The sequence below is a fragment of the Mesoplodon densirostris genome, chromosome 6, assembly GCF_025265405.1.
Source record: "Mesoplodon densirostris isolate mMesDen1 chromosome 6, mMesDen1 primary haplotype, whole genome shotgun sequence".
Taxonomy (NCBI): Eukaryota; Metazoa; Chordata; class Mammalia; order Artiodactyla; family Ziphiidae; genus Mesoplodon; species Mesoplodon densirostris.
The window spans coordinates 54,574,313-54,596,366 of NC_082666.1; the positions used below are offsets into that span (position 1 = coordinate 54,574,313).

At 38.7% G+C, this 22,054-nt stretch overlaps 1 protein-coding gene across 6 annotated transcripts in view; it reads left to right on the forward strand.

The window, feature by feature from the left end:
* ELAVL2 (ELAV like RNA binding protein 2) overlaps positions 1 to 22,054 on the forward strand; it is a 71,537-nt gene that overhangs the window by 28,439 nt on the left and 21,044 nt on the right. For all 6 annotated transcript variants that reach the window (XM_060100761.1, XM_060100763.1, XM_060100765.1 and 3 more), the window contains exon 3: positions 5,192 to 5,295. In XM_060100761.1, the coding sequence (XP_059956744.1) occupies positions 5,192 to 5,295 (104 nt within the window). The remainder of the gene's footprint in view (positions 1 to 5,191; positions 5,296 to 22,054) is intronic.

A 22,054-nucleotide genomic window follows, 5' to 3' on the forward strand; every position in this document is an offset into this window, starting at 1 on the left:
CGTTGCTGCGCGTGGGCTTTCTCTAGTTGCGGTGAGCGGGGGCTACTCTTCACTGTGGTGCGCGGGCTTCTCATTGCGGTGGCTTCTCTTGTTGCAGAGCACAGGCTCTAGGCGTGTGGGCTTCAGTAGTTGTGACTCGCGGGGTCTAGAACGCAGGCTCAGTAGTTTTGGTGCACGGGCTTAGTTGCTCTGCGGCATGTGGGATCTTCCTGGACCAGGGCTCGAACCCGTGTCCCCTGCATTGGCAGGCAGATTCTAAACCACTGCGCCACCAGGGAAGCCCTAGGATGACTTTTAAATACAGAATTTTATTTTTCACAATTCCACGTTGAGAAGGGTCTCACTTAATATTGGTTGGATAAAATTAAATTTATGTACCAGGTTTGTAGTCAAGAATTGTGGTGATCTATTGCTTTTACCTTTAAACCTGAGGGAGTAATTTGATATTTAGAACATTGGTAGTCCTGTGAAATAGAAAAGACTAAATAAAGTGACCTTTGAATTAAATGGGTCCGGAAGATTGTGTATTTTTAATTAAAATATGCAATTAAATTTGTAATTAAAGTATGCTATTAAAAGCAATGTAGGTGGCAAGGAAACGGCTGCTGCTTTGAATTATGCACCATTTGGGATAAATTGGAGTTTACTGTGTTTCCCACTAGCACTTTTGTCACTAAACAGATTCTCCTCCTGCTCTGACCCCCACGCAGCTCTCAGTGTGCCTCAGTCCCATTCAAAGGCCTTGGAGTGTTTCAGCTCTGTGCTTTAGATCACTTGACCATGGCTTTAAGCAGCCTGTTTATAACTGTTCTCCTTACGCCAAGGAACAGTTTATAAGTAATTGTTCTGTCTCTTGTGAAGAAGTGATCCTTCTCTGTGGCATATATTTAGATTAAAAAGAAGGGTGCAAAACAGAAGACATTAACAGACACCGTTTACAGAATACCATGCATGGAAGTGCGGTATTGACCTGGAGCTTTCAGTACCTGCTTTTGAAGGTCTTAGTCCTATGACTGTAGAGGTAGCTTCCTCCACAGTGAAGTTTTAGAATCCCAGCTGTGACTATTAGCACCAAGACTTAGATTAATGCTTCCAAAATCCCTAAGAGCATGGGACCACGAGTAGCTTGTGAGGATAGCTGGGGACGAGTGGCATTGACCTTATTCTTGATGTTCAGCTACCAGAGGAATTTTTTGGCTTCTAAAGACAGGATTTATTTGTCTTGAAGGCTTTTTGGGGTGAGCCTTAGCTTTGTCATTTTGTTCAGAAGTTTCTTTTGATCATGTTGGTTTCCATAATTGTTATACTTGGAATTTAAATGTAGAGCTTTATAGGTTTTTTAAAGAAGTGATTCTTGGTTTTGAGATTGTCAATATGCACATTCTAAATTCAGAATGACGTGAAAAATAGATTTGGAGGATATGGTTAAATGATGCTTGGTTTCCAAGCCTTCCTTGGTAATTTATGACTGTTACTAGCTGATGCATACAAAAGTGGGAAAAAGTGGGTCCAGGCTAAATATTTTTTCTTGATGTTTGACTTGCTACTGCTTCTATTTTTTAAAAATCTGTATTCATAATAACCTGAAACAGGCACTGTATAAATAAGGTGCCTTTACATTGTCATAGGAATGAATAACAGCATAGGAATTCATATATACTGAAATTGATATTTGCACAAGAAGTACTGGAATTTGAGACAGTAGGCGACTGCCTCAAAACAAGTTTTTGTGGTAGAGCTCTGTTAGGAAATGTGTGGTTACATTATATTTCAGGCATACTGAAGGTGACCCAGGTTCAGATATAAACTAGTTGTGAATTGAGGGGAGAAGAACATAGCATTTCAGAGTCCTGGATTCAAGTCCTGACCACTACTTTCTGCCTGTTTTTTCCTTTAAGGAAGCTGATTGACCTTGCCCAGCTTCAGATACCATTTCTTCCTTACAGGGGAAGAATATGAGTATCTCACAAGATCAGTGTGAGGCTAAAATTAAACACTAGAACACCACACAGCTTAAAGATGAGAATGGGGAGAGTCTTGCCTATCTTTGTATCATTTGTGATGCCTCTATGTATTTTAAGCATCCAACACATATTTGCTGACTTGATTAACTCACTTTAAAATGAAAATCTGTGAAGTTACTAACTCCCTTGTAGTTCCAATGCCAACATGTTAATGCATCTACTACAGTGGATTTGGGAATGCAGCCGTTTAGCAGCAAATATCTCCTTTCATATTATTTTACTTAGGGTAGTAATAACATTTTGCTTACCTTAAATACTAATTGGCAGGTGTTGCTCTTCCTAATACTACCACTAAGCAAATTAGAAACTGTGGCAGAGGGCTCATCTGAGGATAAATACTGATTTTACTCAATTTCCAATAGTTGAAATTTGGTTGACTCCTCATTAAAACTAGCCGTGGCTGCTTGAGGGGGCCAGGTCAAAGACCCATTCATTCAATGGCTAGACCATCTGATGGTGACATTGATGATAATACCTTTGGTTAAATTAATAACACCACTGCACTTCTCATTCTTGCATTTAGCAAACTTCTTGAGTGCCTACAGTGTGCTAGGAGTAAGAGCTCAGAGGACAGGGCGAGAGACAGCTAAGCAGGTTAGGATTTTTTACTTTACCCAGTGACCCAACTCCAGCAGGCACTGCTCTGCTAGAGAGTGACCTCGGTAGACAGTAAACTCGTTTCTCTGAAGTGATGGATAACTTGAAGATTTTAGAAGAAAGACATCTACTGGTTTTTAAAAAATGCATCTGTAAAAAGGCAGTGTTCCTTGCAGAGTCACTTCGCATGCCCAGACCATCAGCATCTGGCCCCTCTAAGAGCTCCCAGAAGCCTTATTTGCAGCCTCAGAGTATCTCTCACTATTAAAACTGTGATTCTCAGCCTTGGCTGCATGTGTTAGAGTCACCAGGCTTTAAAAAACCTAGTATCAATGCTTCATAATAGACCAATTAAAAAAGAAAAACTTGAGGAAAGGGACTCAGGCATCAGTTTTTGTTTTTGTTCTTGTTTTTGTTTTTTAAGCTCTGTAGATGATTCCGGTGTGTACCAAGATTAAGAAAGGACTTTGATTAGAAGCTGCCAAAATACAGGTGTGAGGGTGGTGGAGAGGGTAGGTAGGAGAAATGGACTCAATGCTAGTACAATTGATAATTTGATTAATTTTGTTATAGAATAGCAGTGTGACAAAACCACCCAGTGTTCACTTTGCCTTTCCTTCCCCTGTTATATTGGTAACATCTTTCTGGTTTAATTTTAAATGAATACATGTAAACTCCTTAACATGTAGTAGATATATGTTATTTTTCCTCACTTTATTTTTTGACTGGAGTGGTCTACCTCCGTCAATAGTGAATGTTCTCATCACTGCCTTAGCAACCTCACTGGGTAGGAATTATCCTCATTCTAGAAATAAGGAAGTTAATGACTCAGAGAGGCTAAGTAGTTTCTTCAAAGTCACACAGCTGGTAAACAGCAGAGCCAGGATTAGAACTTCTGTGTGTTTATCTCCAAAGCCTGTATTCTTTTCATCATAAACAGCTTCTCTGAGCAGATTTTTTAATGTTCAGCCTATTTGAATCCTGCTCAGTGACAACAGAACTGCAACACATTTCATAAGAGGGCACTATGCATGCAATAGACACATGATAAATGTCAAATTAGGAAAAAACTGAATGCTTAAAAATGCAATGGTTTCACATGCAACTTTTAAAAAACAGAGCCTCGAGTAAAACACAATCTATATGAGTAGTGTGAGAAAAAAATGAAATGAATTAGTTTTAGCTCTCTCCTAACCCCCTTTTTTAAAAACAGAAAAAAATATAATTTGATAAAAGGGTATAAGCTAGCAATGATTATCCCCTCAAAATGATTGTGGTCCCCAAAATACAATCCCAAGTTTTCATGGTTATTAGGCATTGTGTTTAACCTTCTCTCTCTCTCTCTCTTTTTGTATACTTATAAAGAACCACATTGGCCACTCTGGTTAGCCTATTCTAAATATCTGTATTCATAACCACTTGGACCTAAGGTGCTGCTTAAAAGAAAAAAAAAATCCCCCCCCTTTTTTTTTTGCTATGAAATTGATCCAAAAATGGTAATTAATAAGAAGTATTTGGACCTTTACTGGGAATCTTCCAGGAAACCCTCAATTGGTTTGGTTTGACTTTTAGTAGACTAAATCTTTTTAATGTCCATTTTTGTCACCACCCATATAGTGTTTCTCGCCTTTTCAAACTGAGAAACTTTCCCTTAGTTGAAAAATGGAGACCTTTAAGATTGGCTTTACTTGTCTGTGCGTTCCATTGATTCCGATCTCGTATTACTTCCTATGGAGTCGGGACACATCAGTGAGCCAGGGGCGAGAGGGCTCAGATGATGGATAAAAGCAACAACAGACTCATTTGGAAGCAACTCTTACTCCAAAATTATTCTGTTTTTTATCTTTGTTTATGCTTTTCTTTCTTTTCCACATGTTCTCATGGGCTTGGATGTCCTCAAGTGTAAATCTTTGTGTTCATATTTCCCTGTATTCCTTAGCTAGGTCTTCAGACCCCTTTTAGAAAATTGGATTCAGTTTATTTGAATAAGCTCCTCTAAAATTAATGTACTTATGCATATACACACATATATTACATGTACACACACACATACTCACGATTCTCCACCGTTTTAGAATCTGAAATAATTGTACTTGGTAAAGGCTGTAAATTTGTCAGGGTAATGTGTACAGAACACTCACAGATTCTTGGTTGATGCTTTTCGCTTTCCAATTTTATGGGTAAGGAAACAGAAGCTGAAAAAGTCGTGCCCATGAAGCCCACACAGCAGCTCAGCGGAGACTTGCACCCACAGTTTCCGAAGCTCAATGTTGCCTTGCTGCTGGGCGCTCTGGCTCAGGCAGGGCATGTATGATGGAACACTTTGGATATATGTGTTTTTTAAACAGCACAGCTTGCTGAGTTCTAACTGATGTTTAAACCCGCAACTGTAATAGACAGGAGATGAAAAAAGGCCACATGTATATTTCTAGAAGAACTAATGTAGACTTTTTTTCTATTGAGAGAATGTGCTGGCGTTAATGACAATACCATATGCCAGAATGAAAGTGGATGGCTGTCATCAGTGGTGTAGAGCTAACGTATGCCTTTTTTCCTTTCCCTTTCATTAGGGCAGAGCTTGGGATATGGCTTTGTGAACTACATTGACCCTAAGGATGCAGAGAAAGCTATCAACACCCTGAATGGATTGAGACTTCAAACCAAAACAATAAAAGTAAGTTTATGTTTTTTTTTTTTTAATATCTACTTGCAGAACAGAGGTTAAAAGAATTAAGGTCTACTTGTAGTTCTTCCCTTTATTCATTTTGTGCCCATATGGACACTTCTCTGGGAGGCATAGCAGACTTTTTTGGTTTGTTGCATGATGAGGGAAACTTTATTCATGAGTACTACATGTAATTACTTATGTGTTTACAAAGGGTCAGAGCAGTAACTTTCTCAGATAAATACTTTATGAAACTTACTGAATTAAATTTCCTTCTTTGATAGAGAATTACTTGCCTATAACTTGAAGAAACCTTATACCATTTCTTCTAGCACAGGGGTTGGCATTCTTGTTCTGTGAAGGGCCAGGTAGTAAATATGTTAAACTTTGCCGGCCCTGCAGTCACAACTTCTCAATTTTGCCCTCATAGCTTGAAAGAAGATACAGCCTCCACATGAACGAGTAGATGTGGCTGTGATCCTATAAAACTATATTTATGGGCACTGAAACTTGAATTTCATGTAATCTTCATGTGTCACAAAATAGTCTTTTAATTTTGTCCCAATCATTAAAAAATGTAAAAATCATTCTTAGTTCTTGGGTCATAGAAAAACATGTCCTTGAGCTGTAGATTGACTCTGTTCTGGCAGATTCAGTTTACTTTGAGGAGACTGACTAGGAGAGTGTACATGCTACAAAGGTTATTTTTTCTGTTACAGTTTTCAAGACAAATGGTAAATAATTTTATGGATGTTTTTCCTCCTTTTTTGAATTTTTGAAATTCTGATGTAAATTCTCTCTGGATAAGAAGTTAATCCAGTTTGCTGTGTAGATTTCTTTTCCTTTAGAATATGAAAGGGACGTTGCCTCTGGCAGACGCTTAGTACATGTGCCATCAATTTTCCCTCTCCTGCCCAGTGCAGACATTGCCAATCATGGCAGACTTTCTCACTGCGTCTGGATGAGGCTCCCAAGGATTTTTTCAAAATAGTGTTCCAGACAACCTCTGTCAATTGACTCAAGTTGGAACCTATTTTCCACCCTTGATTTAAGAACTCAGCTCAGACCATCGCCTGGAGTGGTAAGGGGAAGTTAGTCACAGCTGACTCTGGTATCCATCTTGCTTAGAGACGTGTCTAGAAGATTTCTGCTCATTTTCTCAGGTATCTGGAAATGCAGTGTCATCTTTGTGCTTAAAAGTTGCTTCTCTCAGAGTTGTTAGTTAAGGTAATTCACTAGCCCTGGGTAGTTTTGACATCTTGTTCTTTATATTTTTTGGCCCAGAGAAAAAATGCCTCCCACCACTGTCTCATCTAAAGGAAACTGTATGCAGTGGCCCCCAAATATACTTGGATGTAAGATGTCCGAGATTCTACATGTTTCTTGGTCAAGAAAATGTCCTACGTACAAAACGTCTGATTATTAGATTTCTAATACGTTCTAAGATTGCAAACACTTGTTTATTTTGACCTTGGTTTTTCAATCTGGACAATTTTTCTAATTGTCCACACTTCTTTGCATGCTCTCTGTTTGTGTCACAGAGATTAACCTTTTAATAGTACTGTTAAGTGTAATGATCAAGTGTTCTTAAAAAGAAGACATCCAATGTCCAGTTACCTTCAGATTGTTTTGTGAATGCTGTATCCTACTGCAGATTTTTGTGAGGCTCCCAACTTAAATTGACTTCAGGATTGCTGCTAATTTAGCATAGTTTTGAGGTCCTGAGTTGTGGTTAAGAAGAAAATGGAATAGATGGTTGTATTGACATACCCTTTTCTCCATTCCAGAAGTACCACCCTCATTTCATTCTACTGAGTCAGTTCTTTTGCTCTAAATCAGTTCTTTTGCAGTAAGGTCCAGAGAAGGTAGAAATGCAGGGGAAACAGGTCTCCATAGAAGAAATACCCATGGCCTGCCAAGAGACCATTGGTGACAGCTGCTTCCTCACTGTCCATCACCCGGCCTTCTCTTCAGGGCCCAGCTGCTCAGGCAGAATACGTGGAAGAAAGGACAGTAATGCCTTGTGGCTTTTACACCACATGTGGCATCTGCTACTTTTCTTTGGATTTTCTGAGATGGGGGTGGAGGTGGTGGGTAAGCAGCAGGCTACTTCTTTCCCCACCCCCATTCAGTTCCTGCAAAGATACCAGATAACAGCTGGTGTCCTCAGTTTGGCCCACATTTCTCTGAGGCAAAGCAGACCATTTTCCAAAACTACATAACACCATTTTTGTCTATTTGTTCTTTCAATGTGTGTGTTTTTTTCCCCCCTTATTTTCAGTTAGATGTGTCTTGTGTTCTTATACAACATCTGAGCCAGGTTTTTCCTAGTGTTCACTGCTCTAAGTACCCTTTGGAAGTTGTATTTAAGCCTTTCCGGTCCCTATTCTGTAAATTAGTCTCTTTTTCCTTTCTCCAGTCAGTCCTGGTGGGGGCCATCAAAAAACACCACTTTCCTCATATTGCTTCTCACTCAAAATTCTCTCATATTCCCCTACTGTTTTACCATATCATTTGGCTTAACTTTGGAGTGACCCAGTGTTATTACTGTTCTCTATGGTAGTCAGACTGGCTTTTCTCTTGCAAGCAGATCTTATTCCCAGCCTCTGCTTATATGCTCGTATAGCTCCCACTTCCTGGCATACTCTTTCTCACTCAGTTTATTTTTTATTTATTTTTTAAAATAAATAAATAAATTTATTTATTTATTTTTGGCTGCATTGGGTCTTCATTGCTGTGCACAGGCTTTCGCAAGTTGCGGCGAGTGGGGGCTACTCTTTGTTGCTGGCGGGCTTCTCATTGCAGTGGCTTCTCTTGTTGCGGAGCACAGGCTCTAGGCACGTAAGCTTCAGTAGTTGTGGTGCATGGGCTCAGTGGTTGTGGCTCGTAGGCTCTAGAGTGCAGGCTCAGTAGTTGTAGCGCACAGGCTTAGTTGCTCTGTGGCATGTGGAATCTTCCCAGACCAGGGCTCAAACCCATGTCCCCTGCATTGGTAGGTGGATTCTTAACCACTGCACCACCAGGGAAGTCCCTCTCACTCAGTTTAACAGCAACCATCTCATCTTTTAGAGCCTGTCTGAAGTTCTTTCTTCAGCTGCTGCCTTCCTGGGTTGTTCTAACTCGTGTTGGGTTCCCCCCTTCTTTGAAATATGTTCTCTTTACCCATGAGGAATCACAGAAGTTTTGGGGTCTAAGGGACCCATATATGATTTAGACGTAAGCACTAACCTCTGCCCCCAGTAAAAGAGTTGAGACCTAGGTAGTGGTCATAGAGTTTAGCTTAGACCAGGCAGTTGAAGACAGAGCTGTGACTCAAATCCTTGTCTTTTGATATCTACATTAAAACTCTTGCCGTGACACCATGCTTTCCGTTAGAAAGCTGCAGTAGATTAATTCATGTATACGTTATGTACAAGTGTACAAGTGTTTGTGCACCCTTGAGTTCAGGTTTCTCTTATGTCTTCCAGGCCACCTAGCATTTATTGCATTTTATAGATTGGAATATTAAAACAGTGAATCAGGTGCTGTGAAAGGTGGTTTATTTAGCAGTTTCTCCTGGGGCTTCCTAGTAGCATTAGCCCAGTAGGGTTTTGTGCAATAGATGGATGGTATGTTGAATAAATGACAAATATTCAGTATTTCTGCAGTGAGTAAAGCAAAGTCCCTCAGGCACTGTGAAATCCTAAAGCAGTTATTCCCAAACTTGGTTGCATCAAAATCACAAGGAGAGTGACTTAGAAGTATAGGCTCTGGGACCCACTTCAGACCTACTCAATCAGTGTTCAGAGGTGAGATGCAGGAATCTGTTTTTAATATGCTTCCTAGGTAATTTGTGACAGTGAGTCTAAGACCTAGCACTTAGGACCTACCAAAATGTATGTTTTTTTGAATAGATGGTTTCTCTAAACACTTGGTATTTTTGCATGCAAAGTTTCGTTTGTCTTCATCTTTTACCTTGATAATCTTTTTCTGGATAATTCACTTAACTGGAATATTAACCATGCTTTTTTTTTGAGCATGCTGAATGCTAGTTTAGTATTCGGAGTAAAAAGCAGTTCATGCTGTTTTCACTTTTTAAAAGGTGTGGCTTAGAAATTAGAAAAACTTAATATGTTCACCTTATGTTAGAGAGAGGTTTATTTATTATGAATAGCAGTATTCACAGGTTAAAGGTTCAAGATGACGATTCTCTAAAGGATCACTTTTTTTTCCTGGTTGGGTTAATGTCCCAGCAGCTTACATTGCTGGTGACATTACACCATCCTTGAACTGCACAGGAGACAGTCATGATGGGTTAAGCCTACCCGCATTGTCCCTAATAATCAGCTGGTAAATAAAGTGGATATTACAAGATGTTTTTAACTTTTGATATTAGGGAGGGTAGTAAAAAGGGAGTATATGCACAATTCTTTCCACTCCTAAAGGAAAATGTATTTTTTTTTTGCCTAGGTTAATGGCATCAGACTTAAATTCATAATTAGCAGAGTAAAAGCATTCATTTCTGAAAATACTTAGACTTTCCCCCCACATCAAGTACTGTGAATAAGAGAATATCACATACACAGTAAAATGGATATCTTGACTCCCAGCATCTCTTCCAACTCCTCCCCCTTCTATAACGGGCCTAGGAAGCTTTATTCCACAAAGTGGGCTTGCTTCATCTGAAAGTAGTAGGAGCTATTATCTCAAGGAATAGAGAACTTTTCAGCATTATTGCTAGGTACTACCCCTAGGAATCCATGTCTTCTGTCTTGCAACAGAAGAAACCCTGTCTAGAAATGCTACCAGCATAGAAAAACTGCCTAAATTTGGTTTTGATTAAATCTATTTTTCTTAATCATTCAGATGTAAGTCAGATTAAATCTTACCTTGGCTTAAAAATTATTAATTGACGTACATTAATTTGGAATTTCTCATATTAAATTAATTAAACTGCCATTTCAGTCTGTATGGAAAAACGGTTATAAAAAATTGGAATATTAATTACAAATAGTAATATCTATTCCTTAAAGTGTTCAGTTTATTAGAGAGCAATTAAGTAAAGCTTAATAAACCTTTGTTCTAAGCTACTGTATTGCTTTTAATTTTTTGTTAAATTTATACCATTTCCTAACTAGCTTATCCTTTTCTCAGTTAGTAAATGTCATGTTTGCAGACTCTTTTGCTGTTTAGCATGAACTATATCCTTAATCTAGGAGGAATATAGAACTACATTTCTGAAATCTTACCCTCCCTGGCATTGCTTAAGTGATTTAATGGGCTCCGTAATCTTGGACTTATCTTTTAACCATTTAAGTTTTTATCTATATCTGTAAAATCTTTAAAATTAATGAATTACCTTATCACTGAGTATGTTTATTACCTGACTCTCTTAACTTTCCATAGTCTGCCAAATTGCATATTAAGAAAAGGTGTAACTGTTTTTAATGAACTCATGGTTATTATATAGAATGGCTTAGTTGAGAATGCATTTAGAATGAAATGCAGCACCCTGTCCTGAGGAGGTAACAATTTTAACTGTTTCCCTTTACCACTGTTGAATGTGTAGCAGCCATGGTAAAATTCATACTGCAAACACTTTTCTGGCTCAACCTTCTTTTTGGTTCAGGATTATCTGGGATGGGGTTGGTTTTTATTCATCATTTAAGTTGTTCATTTATAAATGTTCTGAACATGAGGAAATATCTTGTAGATACTGCATAAATCCGCTCCCCACTGTAGGGAAGAAAGAGCATGGAAGCAGGAGTGGGAGAGTGAAGCTTGGCTACAGGCTTGCCTCTTGGTGGGTGCTCTGTTTAAAATATCTGCAGCACCATTCTGGGGTGTGGGTTTTATAATAGTAAGAAAGCTGAGAGTTCATTCTTTTGTCGGAAGTTTGAAAGCGGGTGTTAGGGAAATCACATAGATTAGCTAGAGGAGAAAGCTGGGTGGGGGAGTGATGCAGAAATGACCCTGAGAGCAGTTAGGGATCCAAAAAGGTATGGTACGTGTGGTTTTATACTGTATGTGAGGGAGAACCACCAAAGAGTTTTGAGCAGAGTAGTGATGGAATTGGACTTGAGTGTTTATTAGGAGGGGAAGATCTGCTTTGCATTTAACTCCACATTTCTCTGAGCATCTCAAGCCACCCTAGTGTTCTTGTGGCTTATGTAGTTGATATTTCCCTTGAATGTACAAAGCATAGATGCTCGTAGAAGTGTGGGCTTCACAAATTTATAAAGCATCTTCTATAAAGTACCCATCAGTTCAACACTTGAGTACAGATCATCATTCACCTTTTACCTTGACCAGATTTGGAAATTTTGAAAGTAATAATCTGAAGGACAGGCCTTAGATTAACTGGCAACTTTTGAGACGTTATCCTAAATTGTTATTTTGCTGGTCAGATCTCTGTGGAGAGACAAAAAAGTTGAAAATGTGGAGGCAAAAATGGAAACTTTGAGTAAATGATTTCTTTGCCTTTTAAAAAATACAGACTGAGTGCATGTTTTTCTAACTTCATTTTTAACCCATGGTCTGGAACTTACTAGAGCCATGTGCCAAATTTTAAGTGTATTGCCATATCTGATTATCAGAAACTCTTCAGTGCATTTAAATAAAATTCTTGTATCTATATTGAGTCCAGTTTACATAGTCCTTATATGAAATGAGGAATAACAGGTTTTTTTGAGTAATGTGTTATTTGTGTAATGCACATCATGTGTTTTGTGGAATGATTTATTTTCAGCTTTGATTTTTTAAAACATAAAAAGCCCCAAAGATTTTTACTTATCTCAGGGACCTAGCAGGGTCCAGAATTTGTTTGTCCTGACTTCAGGCCTGTTGTGTTACTTCTGTTCCTTACAAGCTTTGTCCATATTGGGAATTAGACATTTGAAAGTTCCCAGAGGGCAATAACTTGGCATTCTCTGAACAGCTTTTCTGCAGATACTTTTCCACAGTTGTTGGAGCAGAGGCTGAGACTGTACAGAGGGAAGGGTGAGGAGGAGGGTTCCTGGGGGCAGTGTCCTAGCTTACTTCCTGTCCATCCCTGCTTGTGAGCCATGGAGGGTGGTGGTGGGAGAGTCTTAGCAGCTGAACTAACCCATCTTCCTTAGGAGGGATTTTAAAGATCACTTTATTACCCAAGCATGGCCCTACATTGCCTGCCTGTTTCATAAACGTACATCAGCAAAGGCGTTTCTGCAAGGCACTGTTAGCACTTGTCTGCTTAACTTTTCTAGTGTTCTTTAAGGGTAGGGTAGGACTTGTTGTTCACATATAACTCAGGAGAAGTAGTACTGGGTCAGTTTGGTGGCTTCAGTCTGTTCTTCCAGAGCTAGCTGGAGAGGTTAAGATACGTGTGCTACCTTCTGAAAAAGTCTCTTAATTCCTTGTTGTATCTGCTTTGTGTAGTATTTTCATAGGACTTTTATCCTTTTGCTTGTCTGGATTCATGCCAAAACAATAGTCTCTTGTAGCCAAATACTCCCTTTGGCCAGTGAAAGGAAGCTCAGGTTAAGGGACTTGTTAAAAAACGATATAGCTAATAATAGTACTACTAGGACCAGAAATAGGCCACATTGGCTGATGCCGGCACCTTTTATGGTTTTCTTTCTGTTTCCCATTATTGATGTTCAAGCGTCCATACACTATAAACAAACTGAATATTCTCTTGAGGACCTTGATTTGGGGCTTTTAGCGTCCTGGGATTTTCTGAACCATGCCTCTGTTAGGTGCGAGGGAGTGGAGCTGTGCTTGGTGGTAGAAAAACTCTTCCAGGCTGAGCACGTGAGACAGCCAAACCTCTGGTTTGAGAAGAAAACTGGTATCTGGAGGTCCTATTTAGCAGATAGGTGAGTTAACATCGATTTAAATATTTCAATGGTAATTGGACAGTAAAAGAAACATTATAGTAACTTTTTGAATCTCTGTTTTATAGGAAACCACTCATTCTTCAAGAATGTTTTTCTGGTAGGTTCCTTTGAGTCCTAGATGCTAATTTAAAAATCACAGAAAAGTGCATTTGTCTCTCTTTAAATTTGTGTGGGCTCTTTACAAAAGTATGTGTAATCCATTTTCTTTCATTCCCACCTCTGCCAGGTTTTCCTATAATTGCCTTTAGCATCAGTTCTCAGCCGTAAGTACTACATCACAATTCCTGGTGGAGCTTTTGCTTCGGGAAGTTTCTTGGCATGCTGTTTATGAGCAAGCAAGAGAGGCGGCTATATTTTGAAAACAATACAGGAAATCGGTTACTTACCCCTGTCCCTCCCACCCCACCCCACCTTTGAAGAACTCCTTTGAATGCTGCATTAGGACGTGGAGTCACAAGTCCTGGGTTCGTGTTCTGCTCTTGCTCTGTTGGCCTAATTCGCTCATTTATAAAATGGTAGAGATGGTCCCAAGTTACATAGTTCCAGTGAAACGTTTGGCTTGACATCTAGAGGTAGAAAATACTTGTGTTGACCTGTTGTTTTCAGAGACAGAATATCAAGAATATTCCATTGTTTTTCAGTCTGCATTTTCTATGTTACAGTGGTATTTTAGAAGTCTAGTTGGGGAGGAATTAAAAAGCTACTTTTACTCTGAAGAAAGTAGTCACAATGTTTAATTCTTTGGTTCAGTTTTGTTGGATATTTTAAAAATGGCTCCAGTTACCTTGTGTTATAGAGAAGTAGATTTTGAAAAAAATAAATCATGCTAATAGGCTTTCTTTTGGGTCATTAGTACCAGGTTACCTCCTCCCGGGGGAATGAGAAGTTTAATCCTTCCTGCATAGGTTCTGGGCTTGCTAATGAGTCTTGAAATGACCCACAGGTGAGCCGAAGGAAGGGCAAGCAGAGTGCCTGCCTGGCCCTGGAAACTTATAATTCAGAAAATGCTTTAGTTTCCACAAATTTTGTTAAATGACTCTTTAGAAATTTGACCACTTCTGCTTGCTTTACCCAAACGACCCTGTTCACCTTCCTAGAAAGATTCCAGAGTCATTGAGAGAGGCTCTGACCTCATAGAATCAAGCACAGCAGCCTTTTGCAGAGAATGGCTATACTGATGGTCTCCCCAACCCAGCTGAGCCACTTGCAGCAGGTCCGGTTCTTAGAAATACCTTTGGATGGGTTTTATGGGCTTTGTTTTACTTTTGCATTTTTGTATTTGTTGGTGATTTATAGTCACATATACATTCAAGCTACCTGGGAGTTTGTCTTATTCAGAAACCAACACTGGTAGATGGTGAAGAGAAGGGCTTGACATCTGTAATTTTTATGAGCTCTCCAGGAAACCAAACACACCCCAGAGTTTGAGAATTTTACCTATTTAAAATCCCTCAACATAAGAGACTGCTAAAACTTTAATGTTCATCAGAATCACTGGAGTGGTCTGGTTGATAAAATGCAGATTTCTGGACCCCAGTCAAGACTTACTGAATATGATTATCTACAGAGTGAGACCAAGGAAATTGTAGTTTAACAAGCACCACAGGTGATTCTTGGCCGGTGGTGGCCTGACCTGAGAACCATTGTTTAGTGGACCTTAATAGTTTACACTTGGATAGGTCTCTGGTTCTTGTTTCAAAACAAATCTATTGATATATGTAAGTAAGATTTTCATTTGTGGGTCCTCTCATAAGCTATCTGGAATGCTTGTGATTAACAGGTGTAATTTTAATGAATATAATGCCATACTTACCCTTTCTCTCACACACATTCATTCTCTCTGTCTCTCATACACACAGATGCGCATGCTCATTTTCAGAGCATTTGAATGTCATTAAATACTTCTAGCATTACAAGTACATAAACATCATTTAATGTTTGATTCTGAGAGTGGGGAATTTGCCGCATGGTTCTTCTGGGGCTCATTCATTTACAATGGGTATTTCATAGTATAGAGTTTAGGACTTGAATTTTATGATCTAAGATGGTTGTGAATCCTTAGATTATGGAGGTTGCTTTTACAATACAATAAAAGTTTGTCTCGTTTTTATAAGCTCCTAGCAATACTCCTGACCCACCCTCCCTAGTATCTGGATATTTGAACTTTCTAGTCAGGGTCTGAATAATTGGGAATTTGCTCTTATCATAAAGGACTCTTCCACATAGCATCTTGAAAATACTTAAAGAAAAAAAATTTACTGTGTGCTACCTTAATTTATAAACCTTTTGACCTATAAACTGTATTTTGTCCCAAAGCTGTGGGAAAGCAGTGTGTGCATACTGTTGCCCAAAGGCTTAGTATGTCTCTGTTCTGCTCAGATTTGCAAAAATGGGTTAATAAGTACTTGTCACCAACTTGCAGGATTTTCCTTAGTGTTCTTCTTCATTAACCAGTGTTCTTGGGGGAATTGTGAAATATGCATTGTCTGCAAACTACTCTGAAGCACAAAGTCAAATGAACTGTGAAGGTGAGGGCTAAAAACACCTCTCTCACCTTTGTACTTTGTTCTTTGAGTATTAAAGAACATTGATCTGCCAAGTTTCAAAGGGGATACTATTTGGCGGTTTAATTACAGCTAGTGAATGTTATTGATGCTATCAATCAGTGAGACCCAGGGAAAGGGCATGGTGCCAGACCATTCCGTGCTCCCAACAGTGTAATTAAATACCGTAGAACTGGATTCTCAAGGTAAAGTGAGGTCATCTGAAGCAGGGGAACACTTTGTCTTGCAACAAAGGTAAAGGTGGTTATCTCCTCCTTGCTGCCCCTCTTTACATTTCTGGAGGAGTTCTATGAATGGCAATGAATGATACAGTCTCTTCTTTGTGTACAGTTAAGGTTGTTGGTGTTTTCCTTAAAAACCCTCTCTCTTGTAAAATCTTCACAACTGTCATACAAAAGGCTTTAGGAGTACAATAATTACTTTCTGTTAAAGCTGTTTGGGGGAATATATAGCTCAGGTGTCTAATAGATATTTGGAGAATCAGAGATTGTCTTTGAATGAGACTATTAGTCCCGCAAATCAGCTCATTTAAAAAAGCTTTCCCCGGGGCTTCCCTGGTGGCTCAGTGGTTGAGAGTCCGCCTGCCGATGCAGGGGACACGGGTTCGTGCCCCGGACCAGGAGGATCCCGCATGCCGCGGAGCGGCTGGTCCCGTGAGCCTTGGCCACTGAGCCTGCGCGTCCGGAGCCTGTGCTCCGCAACGGGAGAGGCCACGACAGTGAGAGGCCTGCGTACCACATTAAAAAAAAAAAAAAAAATCTTTCCCCATGATTATTCTCTAATGTCTAATCATGTTGAGAGAAAAATACCTTGGTAGGTTTGAAGTTATAAAACATTCAGTAATATTTCAGGGGTTATTCCTTTTAAATTATCTATTGAACACATTTTTCATAGTTGTATAACTTAGGTCGGGTCTACAAAATATATGTAGGTAAAACTTTCTTTGGCTCTGGGGAAGGCTTTTAATAACATTTCTATTATCCTTTTATTGTATGTTATACACACACACACACACATATGTATCTGTTACACAAATCTCCATCTAGGCCTATTTGAGAGGTAAGAAATGCCATAGCTAATCCAAAATGTTTTCTGTTACTGCCTCTTTTTTTTTTTTAATCGATGTATAGCTTATGATGATCAAGGCTTATTTACCAAAGACAGTCTACCCTTGAAAGAGATTTTGGTTTCCTAATTTTTTTTTTTTGACAGTATAAGTGCATACACACACACACCAGATCCCTGGCAAATGGGTCAAAACAAGCCCTAAAACAATAAATCTTGGCTATTGTAGTATACTTGTAATACAGGTATGGGTTGCAGACTGTTTATATTTCTAACAGGTGTTTGAAGGGGGATTGTTGAAATAAACTATCTTATCCTTTGTTTAAAAAAGGAAGATTGTTAGAAATTTTCCTTCAGAAGTTTGAGGAATAATTTTTTAACATACATTAAAGGTTTAGTAAAAGAGTCTCATCCTATTACAGCCTTATTACATTATATGGAACTATAACAAGACCAGTGGTCAGTCCCCAAGTTTGTAGGGAAGATCATGTGCTTTAAAAGTTATTATGTTCATTATACATGTGCTTTCTCCCCTCCTTCTCCCCCACCCCAAAGGCAAAGATAACAACCATAATATTAAAAAATAATTAATTGCAAATTGTTGTAAGACTGTACAATCATGGTTATAGAATCTTGGATAGGGAATACCTGTGAGTAATTAATTAATTCTGGAGGCATTTTGAGTGGTTAGTATGTACCAGTCAACTTTGCTAAATGTTGGAACAGTGCTAAAATGTGACAAGATGTAGTCTTGTCCTTGATGTCATTGTGTAGCAGGGGAGACAGCACTTGCTTTATGTGACCATTATTTGGATGTATGGTAAGTGAATGCAGAGTGCAATGGAAAAGGATATGTCACCAGCTGTTGAGAGGCCTCTGTAATGGTTTCCGAGATGATAGGGTTTTACAAAATAGGATTTATCAGGGAGAGAAAGAAGAAAGATATTGTACATGAAGGAATGTCTCATCCAAAGACACAGAGGCCTTTATGTGACATGTACTTTTTTGGAGGACACTTGCATCTAAAAACTGTAAGTGTGCTTGTTCTATCAAGTAATAACCTTCTACAAAAATGATTGGTAGAAAAATGTGATCCATCCTAGCCCCATATTTTACATTTATCCTTTTTAAGTGGAGACCTAATTTATAAGAGGAACTATAGGAATGAATGTGGGGCAGATTAATTCATTTGTTCATAGACATATCTGCCTTGTTTTGAAAAGATCCACTGTGACCTTTGAGACTCATTTAAGATATTTACAGATGGTACCAAGAAGAAATTTCTCTGTGGAGTATTTAGTGTACACACAGAGATAGGATCATTATAATTTCATTACAGTATGTATAAGTAGGTCAAAGAAGACTCGGATATCTGAGGTAACATTGCAGTGAAGCAGTTTTTTTCTTCTAGTTATAGAACAAAAGGAAACTTATTGTAGATGGTATTCAAATTAACTTTTTTTTTAAATTGCCACACTGATTTTTGACTATTCTCCTCACCTAGCTTATGATGGAAAAGCTATCTCAGTATTGTATATGTATATGACAAACACATATACATTTCTGTAACCTGTTACTCCCCTGCTTATAAAAGCTTCACCTTGACATTTAGGGCTCTACCATTACTATTCCAGTGTTGTCATTGTCCTATAGAAATTTTTATCCTGTCACATCTGGGTTCTTTACCCTTGAAGATGCAAGTCTGATTCTTACCTCCTGCCTTGCTTGGGTCATCCCTGCCTATACTGCCTTATACCACCATCATTACTTACCAAGTTTTATTTGGCCAACAAAGCACTTATTTTTCACTGCATGTTACCTTTCTCTCCTATTCGGTGGTCTGCTCTCTGAGGGCAGGCATCTTCATCTTCAGAGCACCTCACAGAAAACTTATGTTTTTGTCTGTAATTTCTGAATGAGGAAGTTTCTATTTATTGTTCACAAGAAAGAGTGGGAGACCTGCTCTATATACTCAAAGATGGGAAAATTCACAATTTAAGTGAAATTAAAAGTGAAACTGTGGCTTCCTGTTAGGTGTTAGGATTCAGTGAAGATACGGTCAAATGATGTGTGTATAAGGGACTTACCGGCTTTTTTTTCTTTTCTACAATAAATGAAGATTTAGCTGTTATTTTTTTACGTGAGATTTTCTACATAATGCACATGAGCCTGTGGTGTTGTCTATCATCTGTGTCTCTCCTGTATATTCTTTCTCTCTCAAACCTTAGATGGAGTATGTGAAAGTCCTAGAATGTGTAACCTACCAAAATTGGCCTGTTGAGAACCTTTTTCTTTTTCCACATGTTACCAACCAGTAAAAAAAAAAAAACTAATTAGCTTTTATTCTTAAACAGCTCCAGTTTACTTATATCACATGTAGCATGTAGTCCCTTCTTTAGGTTTAACTTTCTAACTCAGCTGTTCAATCTGTTGACAGTGCCTTAGACACGCTAGATGCTCATATACTACATAAATTATATTTTAAGTTTATTTTGGGGGGTAAATTTGTGACAGGTATCCTGATAGTATGGTTTTGTTGGAGATTGCATCTGATCAAGTTTCAGAATCTTGAAAGAACCCTTAAGAGCTTTTACTGTAGCATAGCTTTCTGAGAATTGGGTGAGTACGGCTATTTTTTTATAAGCCAATTTAACTTGTATTGTTTCCAATGAAGCACAAAAAGCCAGATTGTTTGGACAAGCATCACACCTTCTAGTCATCTTGTCTGAGAGGTACTTCAGAAATAGCCCCTGCAGGAGGCCGTGGAATAGATTTACTCAGCAGGTATTGGAGTGCTTACTTGGTAGATGGGGCTATCCATACATACACACATATAGTCAGCCCTTGGGTTCTCATCTGCGGATATGGAGGGCTGACTCTATTTGTTGTACTACGCTGTTTTATATGAGGACCTTGAGCATCTGTGGATTTTGGTACCCACAGGGGCTCTTTGGATACTGAGGGATGACTGTACGTATAAGAATAAGTTTCAACCCTCTAGGAGCTTAAAGCCTAATACTGTAAAAGCGTTGTAAGTGAATTGCAGTGCTCCCAGTTACTTGGGGGCAGCAGGGAGGCTCTGAGGCAGTCTGCTGCTCTGGTAGTGTTGGAGAAGCCCAAGCACATCTGGGTATTGAGTCCTAAGTACTGAAATTTCCCTTCTCTAAATCTCTCTAACGTCCTCATAGTATATTTAGTGAAAGTGTCTAAAATGAAAAATTTACAATTCTCCCTGCTAGTGTAGGGTTCTTAGTGTTTTTTCATAGTGTGAATTCACATTGAGTCATTAGGCCCTGGTTTCTTGGTGACTCTTGTAACCATCCCATATTCAGAAACATTCACGTAACCCTAATCTAACTTGATGTTAGGCTGTATTTCATGAAGTCCATTTATTGTGTCTACTACTGTCTACCAAAAAAGTATCCTGTTTCTCATTCTGCATTTCACATTAAGCTCTAAGAGACCTCTGAGAGGCAGTGAAGAAGTAGGAGGATTTGATATGTGGCAGTTTCTTTGGAGAAATTAAGTTGGCTTTTCTTATCAGTGCATTTAAATATGCTGGATGAGAATTTCCTGGCAGTCCAGTGGTTAGGACTCCACACTTTCACTGCCGAGGGCCTGGGTTCGATCCCTCCGGTCGGGGAACTAAGATCCCACAAGCATCACGGTGCAGCCAAAAAAAAAAAAGATGCTGGATGTTGACCCTCTGTATGACAGTAGGATGGTCTTTCCATCATGCTTTGTTTCTAAGATGGCCTTTCCATCATGCTTTGTTTCAGCCAGGCTTCAGGCTTTCCAACCTACTCATCTGCTGTTCTCTTAAAAAATACTTGTTTTGTAATATTGTAATTACAAACTTTATTGTAATGAGAATTTTGATAATAACTGCAATAGATTTGGAAGAAGCTTTACTTAATCTTTGAACCGTTTTTCTGTTGAAGTACATACATCTTCCTTGTGCCAAATCTCAGAGATACTGGTAATATTTGAGTTTTTTTCTTCCATAAATTGGGGCCTCTGATAATAATAACCAATTAATACCCTGGTTATGAGGATCAATTGAATTAATAAATGTAACATTCCCAGGACAGTACCTGGCACATGGTAAGCACTTAATAAATACTAGGAGCTATCATCTTCTGTATTGTTACATGATTTTATGTATGTGAAATCATTATATTATGATGAAAACATTATTATTGTTCTCCAGCTCTATGCTCTTAGTTTTATCATTCTGTTTAATCATTGTAAAGTCACTGTGAGGTAAGGACTGTCATTAACATCAAATTGCAAATAAAGAAATACACGCTTCAAAGGACCTAAGGAAATTATTCCCAAGTTATATAACTGGTAAGTGTCAAAGCCAAGACCTGAACTTAGCTCTGTGAGACTCCATGCCCTATGATCTTACTCCTTTGTAACTTTGGAGAGTTCTAGTACAAGCACCAGTTTCAGGCCACTAGTTCAAAATATGATCTCTTGTGGCCCAAATTTCACCAGTAATAGTGCATTCTCTTTTGCCATAAGTTTTTTGACCTAGTACTAAACTAACTCGTGTTTGCCTCAATTCCAGCCTATTCATTATTCATGTTACTTGACGTTTCTAAAGATTATGTAGCCAAAGAAACAGGCTCATTTCTCATTTTCGATATTAAAAGTAAGGGAATCTGCTTTCTTAACCACTATTGAAAACAACTTAATATAGACAAAGCAGGAATGGATTCTTTGGTGGTTACAGCTGAAACTCCCATCTATTTTTTTTTCCATGCCACTTTAATCACTTTCTAAAATTTTAATAAGCTAAGTGAAGGTATGGGATTGGAAATGGAATACGGAACATTTTAACTGACAGATTCCTGCTTAGACCTTGGAATGACTAATCCACCACCACTGCAGTAGTGGATATGATTTAACCACGCACCCGCATTCAGATGTCATATCCACTACCATTGCTCTACTTGTGTTTTATTTTTTGGTAAATTCTTTGTGTGCAAAGATCTTGAGGAATTTGGAAGGTATTTGTGGGCTCTCCAAGTTGCATTTCAAGAATATCTTTACCATGGACTTCCTGTTTGCTTTTACCAGCATGAGAGTCCTTGCTGAACCAACTGTGTACTACAGCCAAAGCAGAAGCAACAATAAAAGGACAGATACCTGCCAACTATGATAGTTTAATAAAAAATAAAGATACCTGTCATGACAACCTATTTGGACCCTCATTTAATTGATTGATGCACATGGATGAAACTGTTTTGGGTAACATTTAATAAACTCTGCTTAAGG